General features: G+C 40.1%; 1 protein-coding gene across 5 annotated transcripts in view; it reads right to left on the reverse strand.

Moving 5' to 3' along the window:
* Nucleotides 1-1,137: 1,137 nt before the first annotated feature.
* Nucleotides 1,138-22,989, reverse strand: part of TTN (titin) — a 239,364-nt gene continuing 217,512 nt past the window's right edge. For all 5 annotated transcript variants that reach the window (XM_072932290.1, XM_072932288.1, XM_072932287.1 and 2 more), the window contains 25 exons: nt 22,559-22,846; nt 22,166-22,465; nt 20,020-22,086; nt 19,625-19,927; nt 19,237-19,542; nt 18,858-19,148; nt 18,438-18,737; nt 18,025-18,330; nt 17,471-17,776; nt 17,091-17,372; nt 16,252-16,845; nt 15,863-16,150; nt 15,414-15,713; nt 14,681-14,983; nt 14,099-14,401; nt 13,396-13,980; nt 12,972-13,277; nt 12,575-12,874; nt 11,759-12,334; nt 11,362-11,667; nt 10,079-10,672; nt 4,008-9,961; nt 3,767-3,920; nt 2,536-2,853; nt 1,138-2,412 (listed from right to left, as the gene is read on the reverse strand). In XM_072932290.1, the coding sequence (XP_072788391.1) occupies nt 2,114-2,412; nt 2,536-2,853; nt 3,767-3,920; nt 4,008-9,961; nt 10,079-10,672; nt 11,362-11,667; nt 11,759-12,334; nt 12,575-12,874; nt 12,972-13,277; nt 13,396-13,980; nt 14,099-14,401; nt 14,681-14,983; nt 15,414-15,713; nt 15,863-16,150; nt 16,252-16,845; nt 17,091-17,372; nt 17,471-17,776; nt 18,025-18,330; nt 18,438-18,737; nt 18,858-19,148; nt 19,237-19,542; nt 19,625-19,927; nt 20,020-22,086; nt 22,166-22,465; nt 22,559-22,846 (15,929 nt within the window). In that variant the 3' untranslated portion in view covers nt 1,138-2,113. The remainder of the gene's footprint in view (nt 2,413-2,535; nt 2,854-3,766; nt 3,921-4,007; nt 9,962-10,078; nt 10,673-11,361; nt 11,668-11,758; nt 12,335-12,574; nt 12,875-12,971; nt 13,278-13,395; nt 13,981-14,098; nt 14,402-14,680; nt 14,984-15,413; nt 15,714-15,862; nt 16,151-16,251; nt 16,846-17,090; nt 17,373-17,470; nt 17,777-18,024; nt 18,331-18,437; nt 18,738-18,857; nt 19,149-19,236; nt 19,543-19,624; nt 19,928-20,019; nt 22,087-22,165; nt 22,466-22,558; nt 22,847-22,989) is intronic.

Consider the following 22,989-nt stretch of genomic DNA (forward strand, 5'->3'; position numbering starts at 1 on the left):
ACAAGTTATTTGTTAGCTAGACAAGACTGTACCTGCACATTTTTGTCTTGTATTGAGTTTGGTGGTTGGGTTGTGTTTAAACGTTGAAAGAAATTTTTTAAAATTTAGAAGCTTTCTTGAGGGTTTCTTTTTCTCTTTGAATGGTTTAAAGATTAAAATACACATCTTTTTAAACTTAATTTTTATTCTTTTTAACTTTTCTCCCTTTCATACTTGTAATTACTGCTTCCATCACTTGAAAAAGTTTGGATTTTGTCCTGACCCAGAGCTTAGCTCTTCTGAAATTTTAGCTAGTCCTTGTTTTGTCCCCATTTCTTAAGTTTTCCTGCATAATTTGAATAGATAGTGGTTGGTAATATACAGGATTATAGGAATGTATTGAAAAAGGTTCTTCTTATAAAAAAAACCCAGTGAGTCTTTTTGGGATAGGTTTTTAAATATTCTGTCTGCTTCTTTAGTTCTGATGAACTTCAGGTTTTTTGTTTTTTGCCTTTTTTAGTATTAGTGGTATGCTGAGAGTCACAACAATACATCATGTTTGCTAAGTAGTGCTCTTGCTCCGCTTACAGCTCCTACGAGTTGCATTTCAGTGAATGTGTTTGCTCTCAAGCTTTTTCTACAGAGTGAATTCTAGAAGCAGACTTGCTCCTTTGACCTTGATACTGTTTTCCCTATAGATAACAAATCCCAACCCCTCCCACAACCCTCCAAATGTGAAGACAGGCTTTGTTCTGACAGATATGTCAGCTGACTTGTGGGATGAAGAATTGATTAATCACCTAAGGGAGGTGACAACTTGTTGGTCCAGGCAATTAGGGTCAACTAGTCTGTAGTAGTTGCAGCTGCCAAAAAAACAAGACACACTACAACAAGTGTAAAGGAAAGCCTGGAAATAACGGAGGGATTAGAACAGCACAATGCTTAGACATGTGCTAGAATTTATCCTTTGTCAATAAAGAACATTTTTTTCTAAGTAACTTTCCAAGGCTAGCTGGTGGATAGGCTGTCAATAGTTAATGACCTGATTTACATTGGAGAACTGCATTTCTACCTCGTCTTTTGTTTTAGCAAGTCTTTTTCTGTAGTGTAGTACAGGAACTGTAAAAGCAGCATAATAAATAAAGAAGGAGTCGCATCTTTATGGTGCAGAAAGCATGCTTTATTTCAAATGAATGATTCTATCTCAAGGAGGTTCAACAGCTACCAAGCTCTATTACTACATTAGGAGAACTAAAGCAAATTGAAGTGCAGGCTGGTATTTGATGTTGTAGCAACAGTTTGTTTTCAAACTGTGGTTCATTGCTTAGTTGCCTGGAAGGGACTACGGGGTGTCTAATACTACCACACAAACTCAATCACTGCACCCTAAGAACCTCCGAGATGGGGTACTGCTGCTGCATTTGAATACCTAAATAGCTTTGTTGATTAAGGGGATGGCCAGGTGATGTTACTTTTTTAAAAGCTATTCAGGCAGTCAGTATGTCAGAAACAGTACACAGTGGGTGAACAAAGTGCTGGCCGCTTGCACTTTGCCCAGAAATTGTCAGTCAGGTATGAAAATTATGACACAATCAGATCCAATGTAAAACATTAAGCAATGCTTACAGGAGGGTAATTGCAAACATCACCAATGCCTTACATTTCTGATTCAACATAAATTTTGTGCACGTATGAAATACAGTGCACAGTATCATGTCTTAGGTGTAGGTAATCTTCAACAGGGAGCCTCTCTACCTGTTGAGGCATTCTTAGACATCAACAATGAGTTGAGGCGCAAAAATTAGTTAAATGTTGAGCAGGGTAGTCGTTTGCTAGGAAACTTTCCCCTACCAACTGTTAGTTCCAAAAGTTACGTTTCAAAATGTCACAAAATAAACGGTACAAAACTTCATAACCGTTAACTTCGGCTATATACAGTATGTACATGTCAGTGAAAAAAGTGTTTTAAAATCTTAGGTCAATAATGACTATAAGTCATAATGTATAGATTTGGACTTTGTCTCATTCAGGTAGGTAAAAAAATATTTTTCTTTTATATTTACATATCAGATATTTCAGTCCATATATGAATCACTTGTAAAAATACAAGTGTAAATAATACAGATTAAGCTCTCTAAGGTGATCGGATATTTATATTCACAGTGGCAGAATCGGTACCAAATTCATTCCCTAAATTCAGAGTATAAAGTCCGCCGTCATTCTTCTGGACATCCATGATGATCAGGGTGGTTAGATCTTCACTGGTTTCAATGTGGAATCTGCCTTGCTGGTCCTGGCTGGTAATTTTTCTCCCGCTGCAGTACCATGTTATTTCAGGAGCAGGTTCACCCGAAAAGGCACAGGATAATGTGAGAACTTTTCCTTCCTCAATGCTGATATCAGATGGGAGAGCTTCAATTTTGGGTGGCGCTCCTTTATAAAATAGGAGAAGAAATACCAAGTTAGTCTGTTTTCACTAAGCCTGAAGCAGCTTTACTCTTAGGACTACTTCAGGATAGCTGAAACACTAATTCTACCAATAATTGGAATGCTCACCTCTCAGACCTGATTTAAGCATTTTACTAGTTGAACTCTCCAGTTGAGCCATGCTAGAACTCTCCAGTTGAGCCATGCTAGATTTCCCCATAATACTGCTGGAGCTCATCTCTACAAAGGATTCTTTCATGGAGGACATGCTTTTGGCAGACATGCTTTCAAATTTCATTTCAGTCATGCTGCTACTGCTGAAACTGCTGAATGAAGCCTCTTGTTTAGAAGAAGCCATTTGAAAGGACTGAGAAGAAAAACTTTCGTGCATGCTTGCGTCGCCACTGGTCTTCAATACTACCTCTTTCGGAGGTTCTTCAACTAGAGCTGAAGAGCATTGCAAACATAGAAGGAAAAAGCAACAACATCACATTAACTAACAAAGTCATGCAGTTCTCAATGGTTAATTTCACAGAAATGAAGATGGAATACTTTGCTTTCAATGGAAAACTGCAGTGGAGTATACACTTGTTTACAATTATTTGATTCAAGATATCAAAATCACAAGCAGTAATTTAGAAATTAAAAAATAGGCAATTAAACTTACAGTATGTATGAGCTTCAAAGAAAAACATACATACTTAAGAAAAAACAGGTTATCACACAATGTTTCTTATTAGAACCATTACTAGAATTAGACACTGAGAAATTAATTGTGTGTGCTCAGTTCATATTTGTAGAAGCTGTGAAATGTTTTCAAGATCTTAAAAACACAGAATAGTAAAATCTGTATTTCACTGCATTGTTCTGTATATATAAAGGGCAGCAGGAAAGCTCAATCACTGCAGCTTCGTTTTAAACCCAAACAGTCATGCAAGCATATTACAACCACACCTTGATGCTAGGAACTGGGATATGGTATAGCCAATAAAATAGTACATCTAGTTCAATTAAGTTGCAATAAAAATCTTGAACTGTGGAATGACTTCATTTTATTGTAACAGATTTTGTTAAGAAATAAGGGAAGAATAATTACCAGCACCAAGGTCTTAACATACTCGTCCTAGAATAAATGCTCATAGCTTTCTTTCAACATGCACCTGTTGATGTAATAGAGTACCTCTGTGCCATTCTGTGGGTGTTAAAAAGATTTCTAATGCTGTTTTAGGGCTGTATATGTAATATACAAAAGAAAGATGAACTTCTTAAAATACTGCAGTCAACACTACCAGTGGATTTTATCGTAAGTCATTTTAGTAGACATACCACAGCAAAACGTTGACCCAAAGAACAAACTTACGGAGTACGGTCAAAGATGCTGTAGCAGAACACTGCCCATGGTAATTTTTTGCCTTTACTGTGTATTTTCCAGTGTCACTCACTGCAGCATTTCGAATCTCAAGAGAATATACATTTTTAGAGCGAGATACTTTGAGGTGCGATGAAACTGCAATCTAAGGAGGGAACAAAAATGGTTTCATTAAATAAATTTTATGAATAATTTTATTTTTTTTTAGTAAACATATTAAATGATTACTTACAGGTTGATTATTCTTTAACCACTCAACTTCAGGAGAAGGCTCCCCAGAAACTTCGCAGGTGAACAACACGTCTTGTCCTTCATTGACATTTTGAGACTTAGGCTGCATGATGAATGCTGGTTCACTGGAGCGCTCTTTAGAAAGGGTCACAACATACTGGCATTTAATAATGCCTTCATCAGTTTTACCCTCACAGGTGAGTATACCTTCATCCTTATTACTGGCCTTTTTGATAGTTAGTGTGTGATCACTTCCAGAAACACCGTATCTGTAATCGTCTGAATTTCTCAGCTCCATTCCATTCAGCACCCATTTTACTTCAGAGGCACCAGGAATGTTGGCCTTCAGTGTCACCTTCTGCCCTTCAGACATTGTCATTTTAGTTGAAGAAGCTGTAATTTCTGCTTTCAATTGTCTGACATCTTCTGTAACAACTGACTTTTTAATGACTTCTTGAACTGCAGATTTCTCTTCAGTTGCCACTACTGATTTCTTCTGGCTAGAAGCCAGAAGTAACTCATCTTCTTTCTGAACTGTTTTATGAGATTCAGTTACACCTCTTACCTGGGAATACATGTTTTTAAATACTTGGCCAGTAAACTGGAAGTTAGTTCTTGAAACACCTCCTTCCCCAATAATTTCACAGGTGTATTCTCCTTTATCAGATTCCATGAGCTCATGGATTTTGAGCTCATAAGTGCCGTCTGCTGCATAATGAAACTTGAAATGATGGTTTTCTTTCAGTTTTTTACCATCCTTATACCAAGCCACTTCTCTGACACTTAAAACATTGCTTTCAACTGCACAGGATAACTTTACCTTGTCTCCAAGAGTTTCTGCTTTCAGATGCTGTTTTATCTTTGGTGGAGAAGCAGTTGGTAATTGTACTTTCTCTGTTGGTACCATTTTGTCAACAGGTGGTGACTTAGCTTTTGGAGGACTGCTGATGGGTTCAGGAGATTTCACTCGTTTAGGGGACTTAACTGGCTCTGGTGACTTTACACGAGGCTCAGGAGATTTGATCCTTGGAGGTGATGTAATTGTTTTTTCAGGTATTTTTGTTCTTTGAATGGTCAAAGTAAAATGGGCTTCCTGTCTTCCTTCAGAGTTTTCTACCACAACAGTGTAACTTCCTTCATCTGATAGCTGGACAGAAGAAATTTCAAAGGTAGACTTGTACTGTGTTCGTGTTACTTGGAAGCGCCTTGAAGAAACAATAGGTTGACCTGCACAGAGCCATGTTATTGTTGGTGCTGGTTCACCATCAACATCACAGGAAAATCTTGCGGTCTCCCCTTCGGAAACTGTGATTGAACGTGGCTTTGTGAGGATTGTTGCTGGCAGAGTGCTTTTAAATGCTTTGTGTGAAGTCCTTTCTTCCAGTGACTTTTTTTCAGCTGCAGTGAGTTTTTCTTCAGAAGCAGCATAGTGTTCATAGGATAAAAGTGATTCTCTTGTCGCTGATACTTCTGATTTGACCTCTCTTACTGAGGAACTTGCTTCTGTTTCAGATGCTTTCTTAAACGAGGAGATTGCATATGCCTCTGTTTTTGTCAAGTCAGGCAAAATTGACCTTGGTACTTCTTCATCTCTCCTCTGGGAAGAGTATGTAGTGTAATCTCCTCCAGTAACATCTAGTGTTGCATAATCAGAGCATTCCCCTTTGTAGTTTGTGCATACAGCTCGGTATGTTCCACTGTCATCAATGTGGCAGTCAAGAATCTCCAGAGTTAACACACCACTCGTATTGGTAAAGTGTATCTTACTGCTCTCTTGGAGCTCAATACCATTGTGGTACCACTTCACTTCAGCAGTTGGTTTTGACTGGACATTTAGAATGAACCTAGTATTATGGCCACACGGTACCCGGTGTGAGCGCATTCTCAGGGTAATGCGAGGAGCATGGTCAAGGGTGAAAGGCTGCTGAGTCAGAACTTCATATTTCCTTTCCATGGTTTTTTGAGTTTTCAGAGCAGATTTCATGGACTCGTATCTAGAAAAGATATCAAATCTTGCCATCCTCTCAAACCGGGAGAGAGATCTTTCACTAGAGACTGGGCTAGGTGAGCGTGGTCGAGTTCTCTCTGGTGTTGGGGATCTTCTCTCACTTTCTTCAGGAGGCCGTGAGCGAGGTCGAATTAATTCAGATACAGGACGCATCAACTCAATGTAAGTTGGAGAAAGGGATCTTCTTCTCCTTAGTAATCTAGAGGGAGGTGAAAATTCCCTGCGAGCATATTGCACCATTTCTATTTCTTCTTCTTCTTCTGATGTGATCTCAGTTATTTCTCTTTCCCTCCTTCTTCTGAGTCTACTCTTTTCTTCCTCTGCCATATATTTGAGCTCACTCCTGTATTCAGAGAGTCGCTGATCAGTGCCAACAGGATGGAGCAATTCTTCATCCTCGCGCTCATCCATTATTCTTTGCTTTTGTTTAGGTGGTCTGTAGGCAGCCCTGTCATGACGTTGACGAAGCTCTGCATAGCTTGCACTGGTCTCAGCTTTAGTTGGAATGTGGTAGCTTGAATACCTCAGTTCTCTTTTTCTTTCTTCCTGTGAACTGACCTGTGCTCCTGCAGTAGAATATCGAAGGGCAGACAGTTCAAAGCGTGGAGGGCTTCTACTTGGTGGGGAAGCAGAAAAGCCTAACTCCAGCTCTTCTTCAAGGCGCAGTCTTTCCTCTTCAGTTCTCTTCATGGCTAAGTAGTCATCTATCGGCATGAGCAATTCCTCATCAGATAAGTCACCAAGCGATCGCCTTCTTGGTCTATAGCGATATTCATACTGTGGAGATGGGGTACGCCGGCGTGCTGGTCTCACAATTTCAAGATCATCTTGTGTCAGCTTTGGTATGCGCCATTTAGGCTTGTACTGATCAGAAATGCGTGGCAGTGGCATCACATAGAACTGCTCCCACCTGGAAAGACGTATGCGTTTCTGGCGTTTCTGAACAGTCCTCTCAAGTTTTCCTGGCATTTCATACTGGTCTCGCAGCCTCTTGTACCATTTCATGTCTGACAGAGGCACAAAGTGTTTAATATGCTGATCTTCCTCAAGAGCAGAGCGCACATGTTTGCGAGGCTCTGGGATCTCATATGGCATACGAAGTCTCCTTTCCTCCTTCTCCTTCTTTTCTTCTTTCTGAATTTCATATTCACCTTTAACTGTCTTTGAGCTAACAGCTGGTTTATATAATATAGCAGCTTCTCTGAGAGCCTCTTGTGCAGTTTGTGTCAGTGGAACAGCTTCAACTCCAGAAAGGATTTCTGCCATTCGTAAGGTCTTGTCAATTTGCCTCTGTACATGCTTCTCCCGCTCTTCTTCTGTCTTGTACTCACGCTTGACATATTTCAAGCGTTCAACTTTTAGATAAGCCTGACAGCTCGTAGATCCAGCACTGTTTGTAGCAGTAACTCTGTAGTAGCCACTGTCTTCTGGTAAAGTATCTCTGATATGCAAAGCATAATAATCTAAACCTTCATGAATTATATCAAAGTTGGGACCAAAGGACAGAGGTTGACCATCTTTCTCCCATGTCAGCGTTGGTTTTGGCACACCAGATACCCTGATCTCAAAACTGACATTTTGGCCTTCTTGACATTCAGCATTTGCCAGCAGTCTTTTAAACATTGGCCTGAGTGTGGCATCTGCTGGAGGGGGATGTGGAATCACAGTCAGCTTAGCTTTGCAGCTGTCTTCACCATATTTATTGCGTGCCACAATACTGTATTCAGCATCATCCTCTTCAGTGACATTGTTGATGACAAGTTGATAAAGACCCTTGTCTGATTCGAAAGTATACTTCTTATCATCATCCCCAGGTTTGATTTTCTGGCCTGATTTGTACCATGTTAAGCGAGGTTCTGGGTGAACTGTTATAGTTACTCCAAATCTGACATTTTCTCCAACATATGCAGTGCGGTTATACAAAGGCAGAGTAAATTCTGGGGGATGCTCTAATAGTCTCATAGTATCAACCCGTCGTTTCACTTTTCTAACAGTTCTGCATCTGTAGTGCTCAGAAATTTCTCTCACACCTTTAACAAAAAGTTCTGCATAAGAGCTGTCCTCCCCATAATCATTCACTACCTTGCATCTGTAGGTACCATCATCTGATTTAGAAACATCTTTGACATACATGGTTGCCACACCATCTTCATATTTTATTTCGTATTTCTCACTGCTTTCTAATTGCCTCATACCGAAGTACCATGTGACTTGTGTGGACTCATCATAGTTTTCAATCGTACATACATATTTGGCATGGCCTCCTTCTTCTGTAACATTATGCTTTATCTGCCCAGCAATAGGCCCAATGTCTATTGGGGCAACTTTAACTTTAGCCACTGTTATGCCTTTCTGGGATCTAATTGCGCCTCCGCAGGAAATGCGGGCTACTGACACAACTGTGTTCCACTCTTTCTTTACCAGAGTTTGATAGTAACGTCTGTGCCTCAAGGTCTTAATGGTTTTAGTGCTGGTCTTTTCCGTCTGCTGTTTTAGCCACACGTGATTAAGCGCTTCAGCAGCTGTCATCCGAGATTTTCTTTCCTTTACTAGTAGGCGATCAATGAAGTCCATGGCTTCGATGCTTATGTCTTTGAATGCTTCATCCTCAAAGCTGTATTCCGCATTTAGAATATTTTCAATAACTTGTTGGTTTGTTTCAGCAATGAAAGGGTTAAGACCACTGAGAAGTATGTATGTTAGAGCACCAACTGACCACATGTCCGTAGCTGTGCTGACCAAGTCATGGTGATGTACTTCAGGTGCATAATATTCAGGAGAAGTGAACTGGAGTCTAAAGCTGTCTCCAGGCCTCAGCTGTCTGGCTTGACCAAATTCAACAATTTTAATTACGGAGCTTCTTCTTGTGAAGTAAATAATATTGTCTGGTTTAATATCAAAATGTCCAATACTATGACGATGCAAAAATTCTAGTGCATCACAGACCTGGCGTATGTAACTTACTATTTCTCTTTCATTAAGTTCAAATGAAGCTGTGCTGATTCTTTCAAAGATGTCAACCCCAGAAATGAATTCAAAGATCATGACCAACTCTTCTAGGCTCTCAAATGATTCATGAAGATACAGGATATTTTGGTGCCTAGCAATGTTTAAGATGGAAATTTCTTTCTTTACCAAAACTTGGTCCGCACCCTTTACTTTGACAAATTTGGCCAGGTAAGTCTTTTTTGAAACTGCCTCAACACAGCGATGTGCAATGCCAAACTGCCCACGTCCAAGCTCTTCTGCAATCATGTATTTATCATAGAGTTCCTTTGTAGAATAGTGACCTGCTTTGGCTGCTGTAATTTCTCTGGTTTCATCAACTTCTTCATCATAGTTCATTACTCTGGTCTTATCTTCCTTTGTTACAATTGGATCAGTAGGCTCAGAAGGCTGACTTTGGCCAAACTTGTTCTCTGCAATTACTCGGAACTGGTAGGTGGTCTTGCCAAATAGGTTCACCACTGTGTATCGTGTATCACGAGCTTGTGCAACACGAATCCATCGCTCTGCTGTTGTAGCACGTTTCTCAATAATGTAGTTTATGATCCTGCTTCCACCATCAGTAGCTGGTTCATTCCAGGTTAGGTTGACTGAATCCCTGGAAACATCAGTTACCTTTAGACCTCTTGGTGGATCAGGCACATCAGCCACATCTAACTCAACTGTTTTTTGATCAATTCCAAATCTGTTTTTGGCACAAACAATGTAAAACCCTGCATCTTTCCTGTCAACACCATTTGGGAAAACAAGAGATGTGAATGATCGTGTAACAATGACTTGGTAGTGTCCATTAGTATCAATGAGATCTTGTCCCTTCTGCCATGTGATCACAGGGGGTGGCTTGCCACTGAATGGAATCTTGATGCTCACCACTTCCCCTCGGAGGGCATGAACAGCTCCCATGCCTTCCAAGTTTTTGGGCAAATGAATCTTTGCAGGAACTGGAATAGAAAGAGGAAGAAAAAATGCATAACCAAAAGCACATGAGAAGAGCATCAACAGTCTAAATATTCAAAATTAAAATTAATTTGTCTTGATTATCAAGACCCTTCATTCACCTTCAACATCCAGAGAGGCAGTGCTAGACACAGATCCTCCTTGGTTGGTAGCTCTAACTTGATACACCGTGGCATCATCATCTGTTACATTCGTGATGACCAGCTGGTAATATCCACCCTTGAATTCCTGTATCTTGATCTTTTCCCCATCTGGCATGATTTCCTTGCCCTGTCTGTACCATTTGACAATTGGCTTAGGATGACCAGTGACTTTGCAGACAAATGTGGCATTAGCTTGAAATTTCACGTTCAGATTCCTTAGTTCTTCCTTGAAATGTGGAGCTTTAATTGGTACATCAGATTTTGGAATGACTGGTTGGGATATCTCACTCCACTCACTTTCACCACCAAGATTTTCACATTTTACACGGAACTCATATTCAAGACCTTCAATAAGATCTTTCACAGAGTAGACTGTTTCACGAATTTCATCTGTTGTTACAGAAATCCACTTGTTTTGTTTTTTCTCGCGCTTCTCAAGATAGTAAGTTCTAATCTTTGCACCACCATCACTTGCAGGTGGCTTCCATGAGACAACGCAAGAATCCTTTGTGATAGCACTTGCTACTGGCTGGCCGGGTTGTCCTGGTTTTTCTGTAAAGAATAACAAAGTTCAAAAACTGAAGTGAGCTTGCCTTACTAATTAATTACAGGGTAGGCTGGTTTTGGCTGGGGTAGAGTTAACTTTCTTCACAATGGCTAGTATGGGGCTGTGTTTTGGATTTGTGCTGAACAAAAGGTTGATAATATGGAGATGTTTTTGTTATTGCTGAGCAGAGCTTACAGAAAGCCAAGGCCTTTTCTGCTTTTTGTACTGCCATGCTGGTGAGGAAGTTGGGGGTGCATCAAAAGCTTTCAGGAGGAGACACAGCCAGGACAGGTGAGCCCAGCTGACCAAAGGGATATTCCAGACTATATGACACCATGCTCAGTATATAGAATGGGGGAAGGGCGGGACATTTGAAGTGATGGCATTTGTCTTCCCAAGCCACTGTTACATATGATGGGGGTCCTGCTCTCCTGGAGATGGCTGAACACCTGTCTGCCCATGGGAAGCAGGGAATGAACTCCTTGTTTTGCATTGCTGGTGCACGCAGCTTTTGCCTTTCCTATCAAACTGTCTTCATCTCAACCCAAGAGTTTTTCAGCTTTTACCCTTCTGATTCTCTCTCTGATCCCACAGGTGGGGCAGTGATCAAACAGCTGTGTGGGGCTGGACTGCTGGCTGGACTTAAATGAAAACATGGGAGCATACAGGCATTGATATTTTGGGCTCTACTTACCAAATGGAGGCTTTATAAAAACTACTGATGAGACCTCCAGTGCTTCACTAATGCCGTACATATTCTGAGCAGAAACACGGAAATAATAGCCTGCATTTTCAGTTAGGTTAACAATTCTACAGGTTGTGCCTGAAATACTTGAAGATACAAGTTGCCATTCGGCCCCTTCCTTGGCTTCACGTTTCTCTATGATGTAATTGGTTATCATTACACCTCCATCATCCTCTGGTGGTTTCCAGCTTATCACCACAGAATTCTTCAGTATAGACTCTATAACAATTGGTCCTACTGGTTTATCCGGTTTATCTGTACAAGAAAAAACACAAATTTTTTATTTGTTTTTCCAGTCAATATTTGAGAAAATATTCCACAAAATACTGAAAAGAAAATTATTTACCTTGTATTTCCACATTAAGTACAGTGTCAACTGATCCAAATGTGTTACTGAGTTGTACTTTGTATTTCCCAGCATGAGTCTTGTGCTGGACATTCTTAATAGCAAGATGAGTATACTGTTCTGTGTTCTCAATAGTAACTGTTTCTGATCCTCTCAAAGGTTTGTTGCCATGGAACCAAGTTATTGCTGGTACTGGTCGGCCAATATACACAACGTGAAGGCGGAGGGTGCCACCTGCACCTGCATAGTATTTCTCTTTCAATGGGAAGCCAGGGTGGAACTGAGGAGGAGCCTGCAATAATAGCTTGCCACTAGTTTCAATTTCTCCAACATCATTGGTAGCCATGCAAGTGTAGAGACCTTCATCCTCCTGTTCATCTGTCATTACTGTCAGTGTATGATTGCGTCCATCAGATGACATTTTGTATTTTCTGCTCTGTACCAGCTCTTTGCCAAAGCGGTACCATTTAATATCAGGCAAAGGTCTCCCAACAATCTGGCATGTCAGCTGAGCTGCCTCACCCAGTTTAGTTGTAACATCCTGCATTTCTTTTTTAATGGCGGGTGCTTCTCCAGCTGTGACAAAGAAAATAAGAAGAAAATAATGATTACTATGAAATTTTCCTCTATTTCTGTATTACTGGAAATTAATTTTCATTTATACCTGATCCTCTTGAGAGACTGTCCTTTGGGATAGTCATGTTAGCAAATATCATGTAAAACAAATTAGGCAGCATGTTAAATGCAGCACCATGGTTTATGACACAGGAAATTACAACAATATCACAGCAAATGTGACAATGAATTTTTGCTTACATGTTAATTTAGTTTTCACTGCCATAGCAGTCCTTCGAGGTCTACTGAGGCCAGTCTGATTTTCTGCAAAAACACGGAACTCATATTCTGTGGCCTCTAATAAACCTCCTACTGTAAACTGCCTGTCTTTGATGCGTTCTTTATTGCATTTTTTCCAGGTACTTTCTCCAGACTGGCGATATTCAACCCAATAGCCAAGGATCTCTTTGCCACCATCACTTTCAGGTCGTTCCCATTCTAATGTAATGCTGTCCTTAAAGATAGAAGTGATCTCAATTTCTCCAGGTTGGCTTGGTTTGTCTGAAAATTAAAATAAATTAAAACAGAAAATCAGTTTTTTCCCTAAATGTCATTAAGCTGCTCTTCAAAAGATCTGGTAATGTGGACATTATCTTACCGAATGGATCCTTGCATACAACTGGTTCAGAAGCAGGACTTGCTTCACTTTCACCAATGTCATTTTGAGCAATGACACGGAACTGATATTCAGCATCTGGAACAAGTCCTGTGACTGTGTACATTGTAGTGGTAATCTGTGTCTTATTATGCCGGACCCATTTTTCTGTAGATGTCTCTTTACGTTCAATATAGTAACCAGTTACACGAGAACCACCATCATCTTTAGGTCTGGACCAGGACAAGTTGACAGAACTCTTTGTAATGTCAAGTACTTCAGGTGGGTTGTTTGGAGGCTCTGGTGGATCTGTTAATAATGATAATAAGAATAAAATTACAGTGACATAGCATTAATATTTCTGCATTTAATGTTCTATAATATAGTAATTAATTTCTTCTTTTTTTGAGTCTAAAAGAAAACTTACTTAGAGGTGTCTTTGGTACTGCTGGTTCTTCAGATTTGAGAGATTTGCTAATACCGAAATGGTTTTCAGCAGAAACGCGGAAGTGATATTCCACATTTTCTTTGAGTCCTTTCACCACTAGTGATGTCCCTTTCACTCTAGAGTCAACAGTGTACCAGGCGGTCTTTGGTACTTCTCTTCTCTCAACAATATAACCCAGGATATCTGCACCACCATCATCTGTAGGAGGTCTCCAGCTTACTCTGACAGAACGAGCTTGTATGTCATCATACTCAAGTGGTCCTTCTGGTGGATTTGGAATGCCAATCACTCTGACTTTAATGTACACGGCTTTCTTGCCACACTTGTTTTCAAGTACCAAATCATAGGTGCCTGAATCTTCTCTTTCTGCATCTTTGATCACAAGTTCTGTGTGAGTCTCAGAAGTTGCAATCATTGCCCTCTTGCTGATGTCCTGTCCTTCTTTTGTCCATTTGCACACTGGGATGGGCTTACCCTTAATGGGTATTGTAAGCCTGATTACTCCTCCTTGTCTCACCATGAGACCTTCTTGGTATTTTTCATCAAGTTCGTAGTCAGGATATTCTGTAAACAAAAATAACACGTCATGCTGTGTTACTCTATAGATAATATCATATCTGCTTTAGGCAAAAAAAAATTTTTAGGACAGCTTTCAGCAAGAGCTAAGGCTTGAAATTCTTACCAAGCATTTCTGTAATTTTGACTGTTCCTGGCACTTCAGCAGGTTCTCCTGGCCCACCAGCATTACAGGCTAGCACTCTGAATCTGTATTCGGCACCCTGGGGAAGATGTGTCAAGGTGTATTCCCGAATCTTGGTTGGTGTAGTATTGCATTTGGTCCATTCAAATTGATCAACCTTCTGCATCTCAATTAAGTAGCCAGTAACTTTAGAACCACCTTCATCTTCTGGTGGACTCCAAGCCAAGGAGACAGATGTTCTTGTCGTATCAGTGACTCTTGGATTCTGAGGTTTACCTGGAGGAGCTGGAAGAGAAGATCAGATAGGCACGTGGGATTTGTTTCTATGAATATTCAAAAGATGAAATAAATGCTAACTTGCAACTTGCAGTCTGTAGTAAGTCTATACTGAATTTAAAAAGGAAAACTTTGAATGAAAGATTTTCACTAATTTTGTCTTTGTTTTCTCCAGTCAGAATCTCATTTGCTAATATATCCAGAAAAATTTCCAAATTAGAATTAATTCTACCATAATGTCATTCCCTTCTACCATCATTTGCTTAATCTTTTTAGGAAATTACTTACCAATTGGATCTCTGGCAACAGCAGACTTGGAAGGACGACTGGGTTTCCCAGTGCCTCTGGCATTGATTGCTGTGACCCGGTGTTCATATTCTAATCCTTCAACCAACCCAGTGGAACGGTAACGAGTCATGGTGACTGGAACTTTATTTACACGGATCCATCTATCTGCTCTAACTTCTTTGCGTTCCACAATATAACCAGTAATCTGTGAGTCACCATCATCTTCTGGAGGATACCAAGTCAATGTCATGCCATCTCGAGAGATATCAAACACTTCTGGGGTGCCAGGAGGACCAGGAATACCTGTAAAAACATGACATGGAATCAGAGAAGAAAGTGTCAGATGACTTTACACACTAGGAGGATGTGACATATTGTGAATAACAATGTAATATCAACATCTTATCAAACTCTTTTATTAGCAATTAGGTAATTTACTGATTTTCACTGCTTTTTCAAAGCAACTTTTCAAGATGGATGGTAGACTTGAGCAGAAAATCCAAGTTTACCATCCATGTTCTGTGCAACACATCTATAATACCTATACCAATTTATGGGTGGCATTTTTACTCTGGAAAATAACACGATTAATGTGCATCATAATGTACAATTTTATCTGGCAAAAGGAAGTAGCAACATCTAGAAAATTCTAGTATATGTGTAGGCATATAGGCCCATTTAAACATATATTTTTAATTTTAAAGATAGAGAACGAAGAAAAAATCAGACTTACGGATTCTGCTCTTGCATTCTATAATTTCAGACTGCAGGTAAGATCCAATCCCAAAGCGGTTTGTAGCAGCTACACGGAACACATATTCTGCACCTTCAACAAGTCTGGTGAACTTAAATGTTGTCCTAGTTACTGACTCTGAAACTGGCAGCCATCCAGGACGGTGAGCATCACGCTGTTCTACCACATATCCACTAAGGGCAGCTCCACCATCCAGCTCAGGAGGCTCCCAGGAGATGGTTACATAATTTGCATCAATTTCATCAATTCTAACAGGTCCAACAGGTGGTCCAGGCTTGTCTAGGGAAAAAAAAAAAAAAAAAAAAGAACAACAAAAAAAAAAACCCAGAAAAGAAGTTTACAAAACAGGTGCAGAAAAAGAATCATATTTCTCATGTAAAAGTTTAAATAGAGGAAGGTCATGGACAATTATTTTGATGAACTCTTACCAAGGATTATAACCTTTACTGCATCAGTAACTGTTCCAGTTGTGTTCTTCAGTTCAAGTGTATACTCCCCTGTGTCATGTATGGTGGTCTCACGCACAGTTAATTTGGCCATTTTGGCAGCAGTTTCCATTTTGATCCGTTCTGATTCTTTTAGTTTAGAACCAGCAAAGAACCAAGATACAGTTGGAGGTGGTCGTCCTTCAATTGGAATGGCTAATTCAATGGGCTTGCCAGCAGGTACGTGGATTGTCTTCTGAGGTATTCCAGTGAAGTCAATTGTTGGTAGAACTAAGGAAAGCAAATAATTGATATTTTAAATACCTGTTTTGTAACTATCACATTCATTTGGTGAAAGCTTGACCCTATTGTTTTCAACAGTAGACACCTACCTTTTCGGTCTTGAACTGTCACTGCTGTGACAATCTCACGTGGCTCCGACACGCCCTTCTGATTCTGCGCTCTGACCCTGAACAAGTACTGTTCACCTTCATTGAGAGAGATAATGGTATGTTCATAGACGGTAGGCTTCAACGTCACTACCTTCAACCATCTTTCTGTTCCAGCTTTGCTGGCCTCAATGACATATCCAGTCAATCTGCTGCCACCATCATGCAGTGGTTTCTCCCAAGCAAGGGTAACAGTTGATTTAGTGGTGTCAATCACTTCGAGTTTTTGTGGTACCATGGGGACATCAGATACCAGTACTGCATCAGATGTTTCACAGCCTTCACCAATGCCGTAAATATTTTCTGGGAGTACTCTGAAATAATACAAAGCTCCTTCCAGAAGTCCAGTAACTCTGTAAAACGTCTTGCTGCATTTGGTAGTGACAGTCTTGTAAGCTCTCATGGAAGCTTCACGTTTCTCAATTATGTAATTGTTGACTGGGGCTCCACCATCAATGACTGGAATGTCCCAAGTAAGTGTCACAGAATCTTTTGATACTTCCTTAACTCTCACTGCAGGTGGTGGACCAGGTGTGTCTAAAACAAATAAACAAAATTTTTTTTCCCTTTTTGGATCCTTTCATTTTACAGTCCATAACTACTTCTGCATTTAAAAAATGCTCCAGAAATTATGTATTTTCCTTTGGATTAGATTGTTTCTCTGACTTTTCATTCTCATGTTATTTAAAATGCAAACTTCCTTTGGAAATGAATGACACTTATTCTGAGCAATGAGCATACGGAGTGCTGTAAAGCTCATATACAATTGTAGCAATACTTACCATACACTTTCACAGAAATAGTTGCAGATTTTTTTCCTGATTGATTTTCAGCCTCAATGATGTATTTCCCAGCATCATACCGATTAACTTTATCCACAATAAGCAGAGTGTAGCTGTCCGTAGTATCAATAATACCTCGACTTACAAGGTCAACACCCTGCTTGCTCCATGTGATTACAGGAGCAGGTCTGCCAGATACAGAGACCATTAGGCGCAGGGAACCACCAGCTCTGACTGTAACTGTCTTCTTCAGATCATCAGCAAGCTCAAGTTCAGGTGTTTCTGATGAAGGGTATAAGAAATACGGAATTAGTTAATCTTACAAAAGTCCTAAAGGAAAATATAATTTCCTTAAAATACTTATTAGGTTTTCAAATTACCTATTCTTTCCACAGGTTCAATTTCTGCTGATGATTCACTAAATTCACTCATACCGTTCACGTTTGTTGCAGCAACTCGGAATTGGTATTTCTGGTTTGTTTTAAGACCTGTCACGGTGAACTCAGCATTCCTCAGAGTGGCGGTTGTATGCGCTCGATACCACTGTTCACTACCTTCTTCTTTCATTTCAAGAACATAACCTAAGAGGTCAGCACCACCATCATATGTGGGCTTTGACCATGCTAAACTTATGCTGTGCATTGTAGTATCCACAACTCTTGGAACTGAAGGTGATGCAGGAGTGTCTTTGAAAAAGAAGAAAATTCATTTTATATTGGTGCAGAAAACATTTTACAGTCAAAACCAATTTCCAGACAGCTAATTCCAGGAAATGCATTTAATATGAACTATAACTGTTTTCAAGTTATTCCAATACTATCTACTTCAGTGAGTTTATGTGTGGTTATGGGTTTCTTAGTTAAAGTGTCTATGTGAATTTATGCTCTGTTATTATAAGTAAATATTAAAACGTGCTTTAAATATAGAAACTTACATGATGGTTCTTTACATAACATGTATTGTGAAGCTTCACTAGGTTCACTGTTTCCAGCAGCATTCACTGCAGTGACACGGAATTGGTACTGGCTCCCTTCCATGAGACCAGTGACCTTCAGTCTGGTGTCATAAATGGTATAATCTCTATTCACTCGTGTCCATCGCAGACTTTTCCTTTCACGTTTGTCCACAAGATAGTCCTTAATCTCACTGCCACCATCTGATTCTGGTTTCGACCACTGAATAATGATATGCTCCTTGCCGACAGTCACTTCTTCAGGAGCACCAGGCTGTGTTGGAATAGCTATTTTTTTAAAAAGTGAGGGGAAAAAAAAGATTGTTCAACACATTGTTTATCCATGAGAATTATTCCACAAATTCTGATGAAGAATGGAAGGTAGTAATACTCACTGAAAGCATTCCTGGCAATTACAGTTTCTGATTCAAGGGGAACTCCTGGTCCATATTTGTTGACAGCTCTCACACGGAAAATGTATTCATTATTTTTAATAAGTTTTGTTACTACAGTTGATAAAGTCTGGCATTCAGCCTCAACAATCACCCAGTGAAGTCTGCTGGTTTCACGCCTTTCTATGATGTAGTGAGTGATTTCTGCACCTCCATCTTCCTCAGGAATGTTCCATGCCAGAGTACATTTCTCTTCTGTTACTCTGCTAACTGTGATTTTGCCTGCACATGGACCTGGTGAATCTGTAGGAATCAAAAATAAATACTGTTATTAGTGGCTAAGGGAAAGCATCTCATTCTTATTTAAAAGTATGCTGATTTTTCCTGTATTTTAAGTATTAATACTAATCATGGGATACATACCAAGCACTTTGACAAGAACAGAAATTTGTTTCATCCCACTGGCATTTTTAACTGTTAGGGTATATTTTCCACTATCACTTCTGTCACAGAACTTGATAATTGCAATAGCTCGTTTGCTGGTATATTGCAGAGATATCTTTTCACAGAGCTCCAGTTCCCTGTCACCTTTGGACCAGAAGACTTTTGGTTCTGGTTTTCCACCAACAGCTGCATCAAGAACAAGATCTGATCCAGCCCTAATGCTCAAAACTTCTCCCTGGAGTCTGGCATCAAGTTCAGCCTTTGGTGGTGCTGGAAAAAGCGAGTTGAAAAAAAATTACATGACAGTACTAAAAATAGAACATTATGTTTTTAATTGTTCCATGTAAATATTTCTTACTGTATTCATCTTTGCAAATGACAGCACCGGTTGATTCAGATCCTTTGCTAATCACGCCAGCAGCATTCTTTGCTAGTACACGAAATTCATAGGCTTCATCTTCACTAAGAGCTGTCACAGTAAAGAAGTTTTCTGAGACAATGGTATAATTGCATTTCAGCCAACGTCCATCACCAGATTCGTTATATGGTTTGCGCTCAATAATATATCCTACTATTTTGCTTCCACCATCATAAAGTGGGGGTGACCAGCTCAGCGACACTGTAGATCTGGTGACATCTGTTACTTCTGGTCTTCCTGGTGGATCTGTAGAAATAAAGCAGAAAAAATGAGAAATGCACTCCTATTTTAGTTTAAATAACAACATAACTCTAAAAGTAATACTTACCAACTGGATTTTGAGCCACTACAGGTCTGGAAGCTTCACTAGCTTTGCTAACACCTGCAGCATTTAGAGCATAGGTTCTGAATTGATATTCTAGGCCTTCCACCAACCCTGTGACTTTATAGTTGCAGTCACAGCATGGTACTTTGTTCTCCTTCACCCAAAGGATGGTGTTGCGCTCCTTCTTTTCCACCCAGTATCCAATGACTTTGCTGCCACCATCATGATAGGGTTCCTCCCAGCGAATGGCCATGGCACTTGCAGACACAGAATAGACTTCTGGCCTTGAGGGTGGGCTTGGTGGAACTAAACAGGAAAAAGGTGGGGAGGAAAATGTTAGTAATTATAAATACCTCAGTCAGAAGAAAAGAACAAATTTTGAGAAATGTTTCACTTACCAAATGGATGCTCAGCAACTACTGTTTTTGATTCAACTGGCTTGCTGACACCAAATCTGTTTTCTGAGCTTACTCGGAAACTGTACTCTTGATATTTTGTGAGATGACTGACTTTGATCTGTGTGCGTTTCACACTGGAATTCACCAGCTGCCATGCTGTTGTGCCAGATTCACGTTTCTCTACAATGTAGTTTGTAATGTCACTGCCACCATCATCTTCAGGTTCTTTCCAGGTCAACACACAGGACTCAGCAGTTACAGACGATATTTCAACTGGGCCAGTGACAGGACCTGGCCTTCCTATGACTACCACTGTGACAGTAAATGTTTTCACACCAGCAGTGTTCTCAAGTGTAAGGTAATATTTACCAGAGTCACCTCTCATACTGTCTTTTACAGTCAGTGTGGTTCGGTCTTTTGTTGTCTTGATGGTCACTCTTTCAGTTTCCTTCAGCCTCATCTCCTCAAGTTTCCATGTCACTTTTGGAGCTGGGCGCCCACTGATTGGTATATCAATAGTAAAGGTGCTTCCAGCCTTGCATGTTATAAGCTGTCTGCTTATGTCACTGAGATCTGCTGTTGGTTCAATCTGTGGCTCCTTAACAATAACAGAAGAGAAAGCTTCTCTTGGCTCACTGTAGCCAGCATCATTCTTTGCCTTGACCCGGAACTCATATTCTGTGTTCTCCACAAGGCCTTCAACGGTGAAAGTAAGTTGCTTGGTTTGTCCAGCTCCAGTCCAGGTATCAGATCCTTTTTGTTTCATTTCAAGAAGGTATCCAGTAATACGGCTACCACCATCATGATCAGGTTTAAGCCAAGCTAAAACTACAGAAGATTTGGTTGTATCAACAATATCTAGTCTCTTAGGTGGAGCAGGTTCTTCTGTGGCCACAACTGGTTCTGTTAATTCACAGGGTTCACCTACACCATACTCATTTTCTGCTGATACTCGGTAGTAATATGGCATACCTTCTGCTAGATCTGTGACCTTAAAGATTTGTCGAGTGCATTTTGAACTGACTACTTGCCAGCTACGACGACTTGCTTCACGTTTTTCTACAACGTAGTGGTGGATACGAGAACCTCCATCCAGAACAGGAGCATCCCACATTAAAGTAATAGATGTTCGAGTCACATCTTTAAATGTAATAGGACCTGGTGGACCAGGTGTGTCCAAAACCTTGACAGTAAATGTAATAGACTTGCTTCCACTGTTGTTTTCCACAGTAAAGACATACTTGCCAGCATCATTTCTATTGCATTCCTCTACAGTCAATGTGCTGAATGAATCAGTTGTTTGAATGTCAGCACGCAAACTAAGATTTGCATCTGCTTTGGACCACACCGCAGTAGGAACTGGCCTTCCAGAGAAGGCAATAAATAGACGAATGCTTGCACCTGCTCTTACAATATGTGTCTGCTTGAAGTTTGCATCAATATCAATTTCAGGTGCAGAAAGCCTGTCCACAGTTTGGACTGAAGCAGGAACTTCGCAACTTTCTCCTCTGCCAGCACCATTGACAGCACTAACTCTGAATTTATAGTGTTCTCCTGCCTCCAAATCAACAACGGTATATTTAGTAGCAATAACAGTCTCTGCATTGACTTTCTGCCATGCTTCAAGATCAGCTTTGCACATCTCAATGATGTACCCAATTATTTCCATGCCTCCATCGAAAACTGGCTTTGTCCACTCTAAACTTACACTAGTCTTTGATGTGTCTGTCACTTTTACAACATTAGGAGCACTTGGCGGGCTGACTGGCTCTCTGCATTTAATCAGCTTTGAAACGTCACTTGGAGGTCCAACCCCTGCAGCATTTTCAGCCATGACATGGAACTCATACTCATTGCCTTCAATTAGGCCAGTTACTCTGTATCTGTTCTCAGTAATGGGCCTCTTACTGGATACTTTAACCCAGCGCATGCTCTTCTTTTCTCTCCTTTCAAGAATGTACTCATTTATCTCGCTTCCACCATCTGACTCTGGTCTTGCCCATGTAAGTGTGATACTGTCTCCTGTTACATTGGTAGGCTCTGGAGTTCCTGGTGCATCAGGGAGAGCTACAAAAAAGAAAAATGTCATTAGAAGGACAAGATGGTAACTCCATGGATATTTGTGCAGAATGAGGGGGAAACTTACTGTAAGGTATTTGTGCAATAACTGGATCAGACTCCAATGGTCTGCCAACTCCAAATTTGTTCACTGCAGAGACACGGAACTGATACTCATTGCCCTTAATTAATTTAAGCGCTGTATAGCTGCAAGCTTCACATTTATCTTCAACTAATGCCCAAGCAATCCTGCTGGTTTCACGTTTTTCAATTATGTAGTGAGAAATAGAAGCACAGCCATCATTAGCTGGAGGCTCCCACCATAATGTGACTTTTTCTCCAGTGATGTTTGTGAATCGTATTGGTCCACCAACTTTTCCTGGTGTGTCTGCAATTTCAAAGGTTCAGAGTTACAATTTGCTGACACTTAGAATAAAATACTATTTTTAAAAAAGCATGCTGAAAGTGCTTGGTGCAGTACCTTGTACTCTGATGGTAATATCTTCTCGTTTAGTGCCTGATGCATTTTTGGCTTCTACTGTGTACACTCCACGATGTTCCCGGATAGCATCTCTAATGAAGATTGTACTATATCCAATAGCTGTAGTTATTTCTATATTCATCATTTTATCAATCTCTTTTCCATCCTTAAACCATGTCACTTTAGGTACTGGACGTCCTCTGATTAGAGCTTTAAGTCTAATGCTCTCTCCAGCTTTAACAGTAAGGCCTTCAAAGTGCTCAGCACCAAATTCAATTGTTGGAGCAACTAGAAAAGGAACATATAAATCAATTTCCATATAGCTAAATATGTTTCTAATACTCTTCTAAATGTACTAATTATAAAAGTCTGTGATATAAAAAATTATTTCACTTACAAAATGGCATTCTCTAAATAGCAGTTATTTTACG

The sequence above is a fragment of the Taeniopygia guttata genome, chromosome 7 (genome assembly GCF_048771995.1).
Source record: "Taeniopygia guttata chromosome 7, bTaeGut7.mat, whole genome shotgun sequence".
NCBI lineage: Eukaryota > Metazoa > Chordata > Aves > Passeriformes > Estrildidae > Taeniopygia > Taeniopygia guttata.